Source organism: Atractosteus spatula, chromosome 4, assembly GCF_055471065.1.
Source record: "Atractosteus spatula isolate fAtrSpa1 chromosome 4, fAtrSpa1.hap1, whole genome shotgun sequence".
NCBI classification, from domain to species: domain Eukaryota; kingdom Metazoa; phylum Chordata; class Actinopteri; order Semionotiformes; family Lepisosteidae; genus Atractosteus; species Atractosteus spatula.
Window position 1 is genome coordinate 55,358,005 of NC_142709.1, and position 17,089 is coordinate 55,375,093.

At 40.7% G+C, this 17,089-nt stretch overlaps 1 protein-coding gene across 1 annotated transcript in view; it reads left to right on the forward strand.

Annotated features, from left to right (window-relative positions):
- LOC148836622 (chloride channel protein 2-like) overlaps window positions 1-16,478 on the forward strand; it is a 281,173-nt gene extending 264,695 nt beyond the window's left edge. Inside the window, exons 26-28 of the mRNA XM_088914194.1 lie at window positions 1,625-1,729; window positions 4,376-4,462; window positions 8,419-16,478. Of these exons, the coding sequence (XP_088770320.1) occupies window positions 1,625-1,729; window positions 4,376-4,462; window positions 8,419-8,613 (387 nt within the window). The 3' untranslated portion in view covers window positions 8,614-16,478. The remainder of the gene's footprint in view (window positions 1-1,624; window positions 1,730-4,375; window positions 4,463-8,418) is intronic.
- The last annotated feature ends 611 nt before the right edge of the window (window positions 16,479-17,089 follow it).

Here is a 17,089-nt window from a genome sequence, read left to right on the forward strand (position 1 = left end):
CTGTAGCCAACCAATTTTGTGGTTAAGACTGAGGGACTGGGAGCTGTGTGTGTCAGTGCTTAAGACTGAGGGACTGGGAGCTATGTGTCAGTGCTTAAGACTGAGGGACTGGGAACTGTGTGTGTGTCAGTGGTTAAGACTAAGGGACTGGGAGCTATGTGTCAGTGCTTAAGACTGAGGGACTGGGAACTGTGTGTGTGTCAGTGGTTAAGACTAAGGGACTGGGAGCTGTGTGTGTCTGTTGTTAAGACTGAGGGACTGGGAGCTGTGTGTGTATCTGTTGTTAAGACTGAGGGACTGGGAGCTGTGTGTGTGTCAGTGGTTAAGAGCTCTGTGTGTGTGAGTAGCTAAAACTACTTAGGGTTCTGCTGTGTTGAAATTGGCACTGCCCAAAATATACTGAAAGAGCTCAATTTTCCCACTGAGGTTCCGTGTTAACAGCACCATTACTAAAATAAAAATACTGTTTCTTAATTTTGTACTTGGGACTCTGCTGGAAGCACATCAAATTATATATCTTATTTGTATAACACAGCAAAAGCAGATAGTAGTTTTAAGGTGGACTATCTTATTGATGACTGACTCAAAGAAACTCTTTGTCAGACAGCAGTCTGTGAGCCATGCTACAGAGTGACAGACGTGATTAGGTGATGATAGGAGACTGCGTTTTTTTTTAATTCTGGTTATCACTCAACCGATAAAAGACAAACTCCTTGAAACCTTTTATTTTATCTGTAATGTAATGGGCAATGTTACTATGCTACCTGAGTATCCTATAGTAACTCTCTCCCTGCTCCCGATGGAAATGCCCTTACTCTCTCAGCCCTGCTCCATTCAACATAGACGCACGCCCCTGGGGAGAAATCACTCTCCTTCACTCCACTGCACATCTGACCTCCTCCAGCTTGTCATGAAATCAGTGGCTAAAGGGCTGGACACGGACATACAAAAGTACAAGATACAGGTCGGGCAGGGAGTTTGTGCTTTCATACAGGGGATAAAGAGCAGCTGGCGTTTGGCATTTTGTTAAATTTCACGTTTCAGCTGAATACTCTGCGGGTTTGTACTGCATGCTTCCTTTTGCTGAATATACAGTTTTGTTACCCTTATTTGTTTTACTTTAAGGTTTATAAGAAAGAAAAAAATCTTCCAACCCAACAAACCAGAATGACAGAAAATGCACCAAGCCTGGGCTGTGGCTAAGGGCGAGGGTGTTTTTAGGAGAAATCACCTTCAGGATGGTGAAAAAAACTGAACTGTTTGTGAACAGAACTTTTGGTGCAGATCTGGTGATATGAGGAGAATATTGAAAAAATTAACAGTAAATGGTTCGTGATGCATTGAAGTGAGATTATAGTATGGGCAGGAAATGAGATTCATACTGTGTTAAGTAGTAAACTAGCCAGTCTTAGGAGCTCTGTCTTCTCACAGACACGCCCAGTGAGGTCAGCTCTCTGCTTGCAGGGTGTTCTTTCACCTCTGCACCTGGCCACTGGTGATTTGTGTTCGGAGCTCCCCAGGACAGGTTTCAAAATCCTTCTTGGAATTATTCCGCTGTTCTCTGAATGCTGGTATGGATGGTCTCTGCGTAGCGTTCTTACCTTCCCCTGTCCTGCTGTTCCAGATTGCTGAGTGGGAGGAGAGGCAGCTAGATGAGCAGGTCAACTTCAACAACTGCAAAATCGACCCTGCCCCCTTCCAGCTAGTGGAGCGGACCTCTCTGCACAAGGTAGGTCCTTTCCCGTGTCTGACCCCATCTCCTCCCCAGGGCCTGTCATTGTTACAACTAGCTAAAGTATTGCCTTCATCCTTTTCGATGCACTAACCAAGATATGATCTTTTTGAAAAAACAAATGCAAGTGTCTGTGTTTGAGTGGCATTTGCTTCTTGTTTTAGTAAGGCACTTCAGCCCCTGCAAGATATACAGCTAAAAACTGGTACAAAGACTACGTTCTGCTATTTCTCTACACTGTAACATCATGGGCCTGTGCTATGGTACCACTTCCAGATACAGGACTAAGGCAGTTGCTGTAGCTTGGCAGCTGCAGCAGTATATTAGCACTCCTCAGAAAGAGGTCAGTGCCCGCCCCACATGGGCACTGCGCCCGTTCTGTCAATAAGCCATGCCGGAGAGAGGACAGGCCGAAAGCACGTGGAAAAAGAGAGGCTGTCGATGTTCATTTGGAAAAGGCAGGTGACAGGTTCTGTCACTGAAGCAGCTAGGGCAACACGTGGTGGTGTACTGCTCGGTTTGACAGAAGAGTGCTGCTTTCTCTGGCCCTGCCTGTGAAATGTGAATGTGGGCCAGTCCCCCTGAGGTCAGTTGCAGGTTCTCTGTTTTATGGACATCCCTCTCCCTATATTTTGTCTCGCTTATAGCCAAGTGTTTGCTAGTGTTGGAGCATCACATGACATTAATGCATCTGCACTAGAGCCAGAGGCACTGAGGCAGTCACATGCTGTGGAAATGCTGTTTATCCCTTTCTGAATTCCTATCAAGTAGACCTTGTGGAGAAATACGGGGACAAATATCTACCCTTCCCCTCCCAAACCTCCTGTATTACTCTTTTATTTCACTCTTTTCCCCTAATGCTTCTCCTTTCCGTTTGTTTACTGCAGCAGCCTTAATGTGCACAATTCATAATATGAGGCGGGCAGCTCTGCCTGCTGTTTAAACCTTTAACACTGGAATCCTGCATGGGCAGACAGAGCCATTTATCAATCTCCCATAATAGCATCCCAAATAAAACACTGTTGAATTTCTCCCATGAATATTTTACAGAAAGGGGCTGTTAAGCCAAATGAGGCCTCCGAAAAAGAGTTCCATTAATTTGGTCACGCTTTTATTTCTTTCTATTTCCATATTTACAGTGCTTAGCAAAAGGTATTCAGACCCTTGCACACTTTTCACATCTTCTCGCTTTAAAACTTGCAGTTGGTGCATTTTGAAGGAGCCATCAGTATTTGTTATATGCTCAGCCTACTGCACATACTGTAGTACAATGGTAGGAAAAATGGAAAAGTCATGAGTGCACATGTATTCAAACCCTTTTCCGTGGGAAACCTCAATGGATTTTTGTGCACAAAATTGCCTTAAGGAGCCACACAGTTACCTAAATGACTTCTCTTTAGTGTGCCATAATGGTGTTTTACATGATTTCTGAACAAAAACACCCGTCTCTATTAAGTGCCTTGGTCAAGAAGTGAATTTCAAGCAAAGACTCAATCATAAAGGCTAAGGAATTTTCAAAGCAAGGCAGGGATAAAGTTCTAAAAAGGCATAAAGAGATAGAGAGAAGGGAATATGAAACATTTTAAAGACCTTTAATACCTATTTGATGATGGTGAATTTAATCAGTAAGAGGTTGAAGGAACCCAGACACTGCCTAGATCAGGCTTTCCCTACAATCTGAGTAGTGAAAACTGCGGCGAACGTTTTAGTCTGACAAGACAAAATTGGAAAGTTTTTATCTTAATAGAAAGCATTACATTGCATGCATGCAAACCCAACCATCCCTACTATCAAACATGGTGGCTGCAGCATTATACTACAGTTCTGTTCTCTTAAGCAGGAATCGGGAAGCTTGTCAAGACTGATGGGGAAAATAGAGAAAAGTACAGGCAAATCATAGAGGAAAATGATCTAGCAGTAAGCTACAATGGAGTGTCTGAAGAATAAGACAGTTACTGTCCTTGAGAAGCCCAATTAAATTCATGACTTAAATCATATTAAAAATCCATAGAAGGACTTAAAAAATACGGTCCATAAGCAATCACCAAGAAACTTAGATTGAGCAAATCTGCCAAAATGAATGGGTAACAGTTGCATCAAGCTGTTTGCAAAGTTGGTACAGACGTGTGTACTCAATATTGAGCTCAAAGATCTGACGTTTTTTGCAATCAAAATATTTTATTTATTTTATATGTTGTGGTGGGTAAAGGTTATTCTGCCCGGAACAAAAGACACCCTATTCATGCAGTTTGACATCTAAAACATTGCTAATGCTGCAAATAACAGGCTAAAGAAAATGCATTATTCTGTCAGAATTGCTCACTCTCTGTTTCCTGCCAGAATAAGAATATGAGCAGAATAAATGAATTCATCTTTCCTATACAAGCATCTAAACAACTACAAAAACATGTAATCTCTCAGGTGGGGAGAAGCTAATAAGAGATCAGTAATTGTCAAAAGGATCAAGCCACAATGCAGTCTTTTCCGCTTGGTATCTTTCATTATCGATTCAGGGAATTCAGAGATGAGGATGAAGATTATGTCTGAGATTAATTACCTATTGCCATGCCAAAGGCTGGTTGGCACTGGCTCAGTTTAGTGCCGACTGTAAAGCCTTTTGTCCTCTGTGCTTTTCTCTCATAGACGCACACAATCTTCTCCCTGCTGGGCCTGGACCATGCATACGTCACCAGTATCGGCAGACTGATCGGAGTGGTGTCCCTAAAAGAGGTAGGAAACTACTGCACAGCTGAGAGAGGGACTGTGCAACACAGTAGTTATCGCCTTCTGACCTGATCTTGTCAGATCTCAGAAGCTAAGCAAAGCGGGACCTGGTCAGTACTGGGATGGTAAACGTCTAAAAGAAATCAGGTTTCTGCAGTAAGTTGTATTGAGCTGGGCCTCTAGGCCATAAGTTCCAGAACCAGGGCTCCAGTTTGGTAAGCAGGGACAGTGTGTTGTAGGAAGTGGTGTCCATTGGATGAGACATTAAACCAATGTCCTGACTATTTGGTTAGTAAAAATCAAAGAGACAATTTATAAGGGTAGAGGTGTTACCCCAGGTGTCCTGGTTAAATTACACTCTGGGCTTCTCCAGCTTAGACTCCCATCTTACTGCATTTCAAATGGTGATGCAGTTCGTCACTTCTCCACTTTAGCTGCTATGCTGTTGTGCTTCTGCTGCACATCACCCAGTTTAGTGCTACACAGTGGTGGATGAAGCACTGTGGGGTCCTTTGGGAAGTAAGCACTTTATGAATATAGTTCTTCTTATTATTAATGTAGGTGCTAGTAAAGGCCATGTGCAGTCCAGATAGATTGCACAAAGGGTCCTTTGGCTTGGTGATCTCAGGATAACTGCTGTCGTTTTGAGTAAAGTTCAGCATGGAGTGTTCTGCCTTCTGTAATGAAATGTATTAGTTCAGATCCTGCCTGAAGATGGTCAATTTTGTTTTATCTCAATTATGTGTGTAGTGTAAATGAATATCCTCAGCTGAAGATCAGAATTGGTGTGTCTTCAGTTTGTTTCCTAGGCTGCTTCTTGCATGCCTCCAGATATAACAGCTGTAAACAGCTCAGCAGCTTGCAGTGCAGAGAGAGCAAGCCTGTTCGTAGATCAGGCAGCCTCATCCCTCTAGCAATTAACAAACTGCAACTCCCATCCCTTAGGGAACCAGAATGAATTTGTTTTTATCCAATTCTGTAGCCTTCTGGTTTCAATTTGTGGAACAAACAGTAAAAGGAAAGGGATTTTTAATGATAGGCTTGCTTCAAGAACCTCTATATGTTTATGGGAGAAAAAAATGCCATACTTAGTCTTTTTAAATCATCTGGAACATAGCAATTGTTGCTAAGCAAGAAAGAGAAACTCTCCCTGACATTTTCCCTTTTGTTGCATGAAGACAAGCAGACAATGTATGAGAAATTATGCAAAGCAATTTCATTTCATTGAGAAGGCCATGGTTACTTTACAATTGCTCTTTTTGTTGTTGTTAATTATATGTGTGCACTTATGTGTATGTTTGTGCATGTGTATAAGAGTGGCTCATTATGTTAATATAAAAACAGAGCTAACAGGTTATGAATTTTAATGAACAAGATCAGCTCATTATTTCCCATTGTTGTGAGGTACTTGGGATTTTGTTTTTACTGCCTTTCATGGTACAGAAGATTACAGCGACAGCCCAGACAGCTGTTTTGACATGGCTCAGGATCACGGCGCTGTGTGTTTCCCTGTGCTTTTTCATTTAAGATCAGGGTAGACCCACCACTAGAGCACTGCCAGTCTTATCGACAGCTTGTACAGAACTAGGGCTTTTTTTCATGGGTTCGGCGTGGATGTGGTCAGAAACACAACTGGATAAAATCAAGAATCCCTGCCAATTACAAACAGCAGCCTTGACCCTGTACAAGTACGGCACAACACCAAGCACAAATCAGAACAGGCACAAACATCTGTACCTCTGCTTTACTTAAAACATCAAGCAAAGGGCCAATATTTTTACCATGCATTCTGAAGTACTATGGATGACTAATTTGACTATTTTTAGGAGTACTATTTTAATATGTTACAGATTGGTATACAATGTTGGGCTTTTGCCAATGTCATTGTTAGTATTTTACATCTGAAATAAAAATTTATTCTGCATACTCTCCATACTGTATCCTTTCAAGCTGTCCTTTTTATGTGAATGCTTATTCACATGGTTTCTGAAGAGCAGTATTTTAGCACTGTGATACAATCATTCTTCTAACCTAGGAGTGTTCTGAATGGCTGCAGAGTCTCAACTAGACATCTTAAATATTAAGCATAATGAAAGACTCACTTCAGTCATGGCATTTCAGTTATTGTACATATCTGAATGGACTTGTTGAATTTGTCCAGTTATTTAAACAATTAAATAACTACCCAGTGATTTAGTGAAGGAGCAAAAGATAACCCTATAGCCCTCCAGGAACTAAATGTGACTCCCACATCTAAACAAGAGTCCTCCTAAGAATTTCAGATTGCTGAGAATCATTGGAATGAGAATACGGTTTCTCATCTTACATTTACTACCTGTTGTCCACCATGTCCTATTACAATATTCCAGGTTTCTGCCAACTAGTAAATCCAACTTCCAAATGTTTTCTTAATTAGATTTATTGCTTAAGACTTTTATCTGCTTAATTTTTAGAGAGCTGTCCTCATGATTAACTTTGCACACTCTTTTTTTGCTGACAACAATTAATGCCGCTGGAGACATCTAGATGAAAGGGATGGAACTATTTAAGCTTCTCATTTAAAAATGGGGAAGAGTTTACAGCTGTATTAGAAACAAATGTTTTGTGTTCCCCGGAAACCATTCGAACTGTCAGCATTTTTTTTTTAATTTTGACTGCTCTTTTGCAGTTCAGCAGTGTGGTTTGATATGGCGCCTAACATGAAACCCCTTGGAGTTTTTATTTTTTCAGATGATTGGGACAAATCGTTTCTGTATGTACCCATGATCTAGCAGGATCATTCTAATCTTCCACTGCCTCTAGGAATGACACATTACATGTCAATTTTTTACAGACGTCAAAAGACAATATTGTGTCATGTGATGCCACTGGAAATATTGTTTGAAGAGGCACATTTTAAAGGATTTCTAAATAAGCAAAAGTCATCTAAAAATGGTATGTCGCTGCTGACAGAAACAAGTAGAGCGTTCTTGCATCATTCTGCTCTGCTCTGCATTGTCTCACTGAGGGCCGTGCAGGAGGGTCTGTCCAGAGAAGAAGTGACATTAGGTTGCTTGATGTGCTCTGTCTGAAGCATCATGCTTTTTTGATTGTGCCAAGACAAATGCATGTGCATGTTTATCAATCATTCGAGATAGTAATATACTGTAGAACATAAAAACCTACAGGAATGAATAATTCAATGTTCTTCATAAGGTTGCCATTTCACCTTTAACTGGGGTATTGGTGAGCTGCCCCTGCTTATGAGCCTCCAGTCTCTGAGGGCCCACTTCAGTATTCAAGTTCTGGAGGGGTCAGCACCTGTGCATCAGCACGGTGCCTGTAAACATGTTTTCAACCTGTTAGATTTAGTACCGAAGGTAAAAAAAAAAAGAAGAAAGAATGTTTAAAATCATGTTGCAGCACAATGAATAAAAGGCAGATCTGGTACCGTAAGTACAAAAGCTCAAGGGGTGTTTGCATAAAATTCTTGAAATGTGAAATGTAGGCTGTATCTAAATGCATTACCATTCCATGGTATGACAGACAAACTGGTCTTTAAGAAGTCATGTGAATCATCTGAGTAAAGGAGTGGGACGGATTTAGTGTAGTACTTCTTAGCGATGATAATGACTATCTTCTAATAATATTAATGCTGTACATTGTATTGTATATTAACCATTTTAACTGACAAATTAGCAGATAACTAATTTTTAACTAAATATGTTCCTACATTCACATACTGTGATCATATATTGCTTTTCTCCTACAGAAGGATATAAATTGCTTCATGCTTAAATTCCAGTGTCATGGAAAAGAATATCCAAGAACAGCTTAGCTTGTGCTTAACTGATCATAAGAGCTGAACACTTTTTTCTTACCAGATTTCCCAATCTGTGAGCTTTAAATTTTGCGGTAGAGACAGCAGCACAGCCCCTCTCACCAGCTGTCTTCTTTCTCCTCTCCTTCCCGCTTCCCTGCAGCTGCGCAAGGCCATCGAGGGCTCGGTGACGGTGAAAGGCGTGAAGGTACGCCCTCCGCTGGCCAGCTTCCGGGACAGTGGCACGAGCAGTAGCGAGACCGAGACCACGGAGATCCACAAGCTGTGGGACCGCCACAAGCACGTGTCCCTGCCACGGGAACTGAGCCCCTCTGACACGGAGGAGAAATCGCAGTGAGAGGAGGAGAGGGGGAGCAACGTCGACAACTGCACTGACTCCACTTTACTGCACTGGGGAGGAGAGGAGGGAGGCTCGCCTCAGGCAGTCTCTCCTCTCGCCCCCATCCACAAGCCCCACTGTCAACGACCACAAGAAAAGACGTAAATATAGGCATCCTAGTACAACAGTACAATATGCACACGTATGTTTGTGTGAGTGTAAAGAGAAAATGGATGGAAATATGATTTTTTTATCTGGGTGAATGAATAACAGCATCTCTGGACATGGGACTAAGAATTTTAAAGTGGGGAAGAATATTGGCAAGGAAGAGGAAGGTCCCTGCATTGTCTAGCTCTCTTTCAGCGTGGGAGGTTTGAGGGTCTGTACTCTTCACCTAAAAGGGTGTATCTAAAGTTCTCCCTTTTTAAAAAAGCATAATGCATGGTCCTTCTAGGTAGTGTAATCATGCACTGGGTTGGTGACCAGAGACTACAGATACGTGCTGCCGTTTCCTAATGGAGTTGGCAACAATGCCTGGTACTGACCATGGGGGAAACTGCTACCGGTGATCGTAACAATGTCATGTCAAGAATGAGCATGCTGTTATAATGTGTGAGTGAGCATGAGATGTTTGGTGTGTAGATTACAGTATTAGCCTTTCTTAGCAGATGCCTCACGCTGCGACACAGTGAGTGTTTAATTGCAGTTCTGAAGTATGTACCTGGTGGGACGCACTGTACGTCATCTCTTAAGATGGCAAAGGGGGGCCAGAACAGTACAGGTGGGGGAGCACAAAGCGAATGTCTACATTTCGCATTTATTTCATCTTCAATTTCAATGTTGTTGTTGTTCCAATCCTCAGACCTTGTGCTTGTGAATGCAAAACCCATTTCCGTAAGCTGCTGTTCCATACACAAGAAAGGTGGCTTGTTCTACTTTGTGGCCAGTACCTTAATGAACCTGTAGACTTTCTTGTGCCCATCTGGTGCAGTATGGGGCTTTTGCCAAATCCAGTATCCCCCCCCCCCAGCATTGTCCTGTTAATGGCATTAGTATTCAGGGGGATCTCTCTATGCAATCTAAAAGTTCAGGACTGTAGCAAAAAAACACATTTACTGCAGAAAGAAGGCATCTTCATTTGTGTGAGCTACATGTTGAATTTTTATTTTAATAAAACTGCTGAGAAACAGTGGGTGCCCATATTAGGGGATATATTGAGATAATAACCTTTGTGCAATAACCTGATACTGATATCCGTAATCTGTAACCCTGCAAATGCGTAGAGCAACGAGCTGGAAAAAGATGGTGGTCTGAGATTTAGAGATTTCCCCACTGAAAGACCATATTGGTCACTGAATGTTGGAGCTGTAACCACGCATGTGAGATGCTCACAGTTATTGGACATCCCGGCTAGTTTGCTGTGTGTAGTACTGAAGTCGCTCTTGTCCTGATGTGTCACGTTCACTCTAGTGATCTACAACAAGCAGCATAAGTGGCCTTCAATGTACTAAAGCAGGCATCCGATGAATGTATCTTTAGTGATCTGCAATCTGCAGATATAGCCAGCGATAGCCAATCACCCACTCCAGAATTTAATCAAGCCAAGCACACTGTACTTCTTCATGTGTAATATTTCTGTAAGTCTTTCAGTCCTTGCATTTTTGACTCTGTTGGCAAATCCCATGTAATGATATGTGCTTGGATTAAGTCTCATTAGATGTCATGAGTCCACAAATATAATCAATACCCATGCCAGGTTATGTACATAAAATGTGCCCCATATTTTTAACAAATGCATAATGTGAAAAAGGGTTTGGTAACCTCTTTTTTATCCTTTTATAATGTATAGTTTTAATACATTTACAGTACCTAAGAAGTGTTTTCGAATTGCATTTCAGCCATTGCAAGCATACTTGCTCAGAACATCACCTGTTCTGAAAGGTCTTCCAGTGGCTGTGCTGTTTCCAGGTGTCCATACATATCTGCCACAGCAGGCCAGAGCAACACAGTGTTTCTGACCCACCTTGACGAATGTATAAATCTACAGTTAAATGGAGGCCTTGGATTTTTGGATTGAATCAGGTCACGCTGCTGCTGTCTGAAGGAGAACGGCCCCAAAAACCTATTAAAAAGCAACACACATATCCTCTGCCAAGGACTGTGGTGTATTGTCCTGGAGATGTTGAGCTTAGGGAAGACATCTGCACAAAGTTTTGATGTACTGAGTAAAGGTTCTTCAGTCTGTATTTTTCTATCAGTGGAGATCTTTTTTAAATGAGGTTGCAAAGGCTCATTAAGCAAATCAACAGCCAGCACCTCAACAGTTTTTTGCATCAATAGCAGCTGCACAGTGAATCCTTGTGTAAGACTTCGCCTTTATGATTAAACACCTTCCTTCCACCTCCCCATTCTCCGTTGTCTTGTGCACTGCTCTTCTGCGGCCTCCCAATATCCTCAAATTGGACAGAAAGACTCTTTCCCACCTGTCACTAGTAAAGACTTAAGCTGTTTGATTTCAGCTGATGCCTGCAGCCCATAGGTTTCTGTGATCTCATATTTACGATAAAGAGCACTTACCATTTTTTTAATCAACTTTTACAGCTGAAAGAAAAAAAAACAGGCTTAACGTATAATGTAGCAATCTGAGTCTAGGCAAATTCAAAGAGATGATCTGAGAGTGAGACCGGTATGGTACATTTTTAACCTCTAGCCAGCCAACTTAAAGGGCACCTTTAAAGTCTGCCTCTAAAGGAGAGCTCTGAGCTTCAAGGACAGAGGCAGGAGAATGAGTGAAACTGACTCTCTGTCCAATAAGAAGCAGATTGAGACTCGATTCTTTTGCCCTGTGAAGTACCCTCACAGTGCTTTAATCTTAACTTGACAAGAACTTTTCTAATGGTCTTGCACTGTAGCTAGAACTGAGCATAGCATTTGAAAGTGGAAGCAATTTAATTTTATGTGATTTGCGTACATAATAAAGATTAATTATTTTAATGATGTACAGTAAACAAGTATGTCTACAACTGACTTCTAGAATGCATGTTTAATTGATCCGATTGCTTGTTGTAATGTGAAAAAGCAGCACACCACTTCTCCCACTATATCCAGTTTTTCAGTGGATGAGATCTGAAAGCATCCTCTTTGTTTCCGGTTGGTTCTTTTATGTCTAGTGCTCAGTAAAACCCATTAGCAGGATTGCAAGGGAGCAAGAATCACTCCACTTGGACAGATACCCCTGTTCCTGTAAGGGGCTATTTACCCCCTCTGCCCTGCAGCAAAGTCAGGCACAAAGGTGGAAAAGGTACAAATGAAAACCTTAGTGCATAGATAGGGACAGAAAGAGGCAAGATGATGAAATATGCGACTGGAAAGGACCCGAAAACCACAAACACAACCAGCAGAGAGACTGCTTTTGCAGACTGCTGCCCGTTTAGAGCATGCACTGTGCACTGAGGCAATGGTTGCTTGTAATCAGTATGCACAGTATAGTATATTGATATGGTCTGCAGTTTCTGTATTGCTGAAGCATGTATTATCAGCAGACATTCTGAGATCCTGGAGTTTGTATTCCTAAGAAGCTTCAGACTAGTTTTGTTGTTTGCATCCTCTTAGCTGATCCGCACTCCATTCTCTGGATTAGAGTCACTTGTATTAGGGAGTGGTGTGAGGGGGCAGATTAAGAACCTGTATTTCTATCACAGATATGGTTTATAACTGTAACATTTAAATGCAATTACTGTATGTGCATCAGTAATTCAATATAATTAAATTTTACCACTTAACACTGTAACAGATAAACTTTCTTTTTATTTTGGTGATTTCAATGTACGGCAACATCTACCTTTGAATCTGCTGCTGTTGCTGTAACAAACACAGCACAACCTCCCTAACTGTAGGCTGTTCTAAATGTTTTCACTCTTTTATACTGGAAGGCTATTAAATTCACAGATTTTAGTAGCCTTCCAGTGGACTAAATAATCAAGACACCTGCATGTCTGCATGACTTCTGTCTCTAGTGCAGCTTACTACCTGCTTTTAATTTATAGTTCATTTTGAAGGCAGTTTTCCAGTTAAGATACAGATTTTTGGAGATGCATATTTTTTTTTAGGTTGTGGATAGCTAAAAAATGTCCTTCCTGTTGTTTAAAAAAAATCATGTTTATATCTGTTCTTTTTGTTTGCTAGCTTTGTTCCGTTAGTATAATACTAGGGCCTCAAATCTTTGTCCTGGAGAGCTCTAATCCAGTTTGTCTTATAGGTTGCCAGTTTCTGAAGACTGTGAACACCTGTGATTTTTTTTATCAACTAAGCAACTAATCAGTTTAATTGAAAAGACACTGGTTCTTGATGACTGAAGGGTATTTGGACTTTGGCCCCGAATATCTCTAAAATATCTTAAGAAATCACCTGCTGAATCGATTAGGAGGAACATATTCTAGGTCTTCATAAATTGGTCATTTAATGCTCATCTACTATAGTGTACCCACTGGTCTGAGGGCTCTGCAGGATCAGTGCTGCAGCCTCTGGGATAATATTTATCACAGTAGTGAAGCAGTACTGGACTGCTGACTCAAGTTTATGTGAATACGGGGCTGTTGCTGACCATCATTCTCATTGTTGGCTGTCATTAGGAATCACAATTAATATTTGTGTCATTGTTTTCAAGCATTGCCAATAGCAGAGACAAAGCAGAATGAGTGTTGGTTGTTGGTGGTCCATCCAACATTTACTCTTGCATTTACTGTGGAGGGTGACAGGATATGGCTTTTTCATGGGAAACCTCACGTGGGATCTTGTCTAAAGTTTAGTTTCTCTTAGTTCTTCTTGTATTAGGATTTGACATGGGAATATTTCCAGCTTGCTTCAGTCAAAGTCAAGGTTTGCCCCATATTGAGGTGACCATAAGACATTACTGTATGTGTGACTAGGGTTTGACCTCATGCAGAACTAAAAGGAAAAGTTAACTGTCTGAGTGATGACATCCTGTTTTCTCTAACAAATTTGTGAACGACTACATTTGAGCTAAGATGATGGAATAATTTAAGATATTAAAGGGAGGGAAAAGTCTGCTTGTTGTACACACTGCATGGATTCATATTTGGACTCTTTGACACCTGTCAAATCCAGCCAGGGCAGAACTACACAAAATCTACATTTGAATGCTACAATACTCCGAGCACCCTGAGCTGCCCATTCAGAAATCCGGTCCTATTATCCTCTTACACATTTCATTCCATTTCAGGCTTTCCAGTCTGCTTTAAAGCACGTTGCCCTGTGTTCAGATGGATGGTACATATTGTGCACTAGCCTGCATTTGGGCAAAACCTCAAATGGAAATAACTGCTGATCCATTTCCCTGGACCAGCAGACCCAGAGTGAAAGGTAGATCGTTAAGAGTGCTGCACTAGAGGCAGACTGGTGTCTTTGTCATTTAGGCTGAACCGAAAAAAAGCCTTTCTAAGCTGAACAGATCTTTTCTCTACCCGGCAGTATCTCTGCTCATGCTGTCCTGTGATTGCCTGCACACATCCAGTGCTCCTTCCCTGGTGAGCCCTGCTTAAAGGCCATTCAGCCATCTCTTCAGGTCACATTCCTGATTCCTCTGGCCCCCGACACCACTCCCCCCATCCGTCATTCCCCCATCTATGCATTGGGAATTCAGGCTATGTACACTGTGACTTTATTTTTTTGGTTCTTATCTGGGGAAATATCCCTTCCCTTCTTCTCTTGACCTTGCGTGGCAGAGCATGACGATAGACCACTGCTAACAAGCCTCTAACAAAGGCTGCATCTCTGTGTCTCTTATGTCATCTTATGTTTTTACGCAACATTTGGAACATTTGCCATTTTATATTAATGTTGACAGCTATTCTTGTTGTTATTACCAGTTATAGTTTTGTATTACGGTTTTTTAATTGAAATATAATTATTGATTAGGAGTGACTACCCCTCCTTTTTAACTACAATAAGCTTTAATTGTTATACTTTGGATAACGATTAAATATGTATTGCTATACTTCTTTAATTGTTATACTTTGGAGGGGGGTTGCTGTAATAAGCAGTATATGACACTAAAAGGTTTACAATTTTTAATCTATTAAACATATCATTGTAAGACTGTAAGTAACATCCATTTAATTTATATCATAAGTGGAAGATTATTTGTATTATTTAAAGTGTTTATCATGCCTAAAGAAGAAAAAGATGAGCAAAGCTGTGGATCCAGAATTTCTCAGAAAAATATTTGGCAGATCCTCTTGGAGAAAGTGGCATTGCAGTGCGAGTAAAGACAGCTTCTGTTTTGTAGTCTGAGCACTACTTCAGTGTTTGTGTCCCAAAGCACTGTAAGATCCTGCCATGCTATTCTCCTCTTTGTATCCTGCTGGAACAGGAACATTTCTCTTGCACAACTCTACCACAGTAATAATACACAACAATACACAACATGGCAAGGAGTTTATCAATTTAGAGATTACAGTTGATTATGAGCTACTTATAAAGATCATATTACTGTTCAGTAATAAAAGTTTAGAAAGAGGGTTTTTTCTTATAAATGTTATTGGTTCCAACAGCTAATAAGCACAGTAATAATGTTAATTAATTGTTTAGAATTCCTCATGACAGGTGACCATGAATTCAGCGGTACTTAAAAATAACTTTTAACAGAGTTCATCACCTTCGTCGAGGTGCACTCAGGCCTGATCCAGTCTTCCTACAGTTATTAGTTCAGAGCCCTCAAAATTATTAAAGCAAACCCAGTGTTCTTCTAGCTGGACGTTTTAAAGTATGAGAGGTTTGCTTTAGGTATGTCGGAGCTGAACTGGAATTTATACTGGAAATCACTGTGGCCTGCGGACTGGGCAAGAGAAGTGTTGTGACAGTGCGGGTCAGTCCTACTGCAGGACATCGCTGGACATTATACCTCATTTCTCTGAACCAGTTCTGAAGGACCACAGGATCTCCCAGTGCTTAGTCCTTGTGAACTGTTAACTGGAATAATGATTCACTTTTACTGCCAGTCTGAAGCAGGGGACTAACTTACGTGCTGATTTGTGGCTACTTGGATCAGAGCTGGGAAAAGCTGCTTTATCTTTGAGGCTAATGAACTCCTAACAGAGGCCTATTGTGTTTAGACCTACCCGTTTGCCAATTGCAAATTCCAAATGCTTGCATAGCTGGGGGTCTTCAGGTTGCATAGTGAAAAGGAAGTGTCTTCAAGCACTAGTTCTGAGGAGTGCAGCTAGTGAGCAGGTGAATTTGGTTTAATGCAGGCCAGGTCATCAGCCCCACTCCCACTGCTGCAGTGTGGACTTCTATTGGAAACCAGTGGCCAGGAGATTATATATATGCAACACTGGACTTTAATTGGACGTTTAACAATGCTTTCTGATTAAAAGACCTTATATGATATTTTTTCCATGCCTTCTGCTTTGTTTGTTAGCAGATTTAAAAGGGCAAGGTGCATAGTTTGTTTTATAGTTTAATCAAACAAAGATATTGATTGTGATCATTTGAATGATTTATTAAAAAGTGCAATAACTTATTACTCATCTCATTTTTATAACAAGATTTAATCTTATGACTTGACAGGAATGCAAATAACATTATTTTTATAAAGAAATCAAGTATATCGAATGTAAAAAAAAGCATACTGTATATGTATCAAGTTTAAAGAATTGTTAAATCTAAGCCTTATTCTGTCCCTTTCTCATTATTGATCATCTGCTGTATTGTTTTAAATGTTTAACCAGTGCCAATGTATGTATATACTGTACATGAAAGAAGTGACAAAATCTTGGGGAAAAGAGAGATTAACAAATTTACTATTATTTTTCAGAGAACAAAAACATTTTGTATAATGGGAAATAAAATTTTAACAAACGTTGTACTGTCATCCAGTATTATTTTCACTGTTTTTATTTTACTTCCTAAAATGTCTTCACAAAGCAGTGCTGTCAAGTAAACTGATCCTGGGCTCTGCCATCTTAAAAGTAATATTACTAAACCAAACACAAACCTGAACATACCTAGACCCAAAAACGTCAAAGGCAAAATTCTTTAGTCACCGCCTTATGAAGCCACCAAGTCATTTTTATTTCCATCTACTGTAGCTCTGTTACCTAATGAGTTAAAATATTGGTTTAATTACTGAAAAGGTAACTAAGATTAATCACTATTTGAAGTCATCCATAAAACCTGAAAACTGGAGCCCTCCCACTGAAATGACAACTATACTTCTGCAACAGTCTTAACTTTTTTTATCATGTGTGAAACTGAGAACTGCATAGTTCCAGGATGTTCTGGCGTTCACACTTTTAACACAGATTTGAATAGAGCAAGGCAGATTTGTTGCTCTGTGGTTAGCATTGCTGCCTCGCAGTGCTGGGGCCTTGGGTTCAATTTCAGACGAGTTTCTCTCTGTGTGGAATTTCCTCCCACAGTCCAAAGACATACTGGTACAGTAGGTTAATTGTCTTCTGGGATAATTCATCCT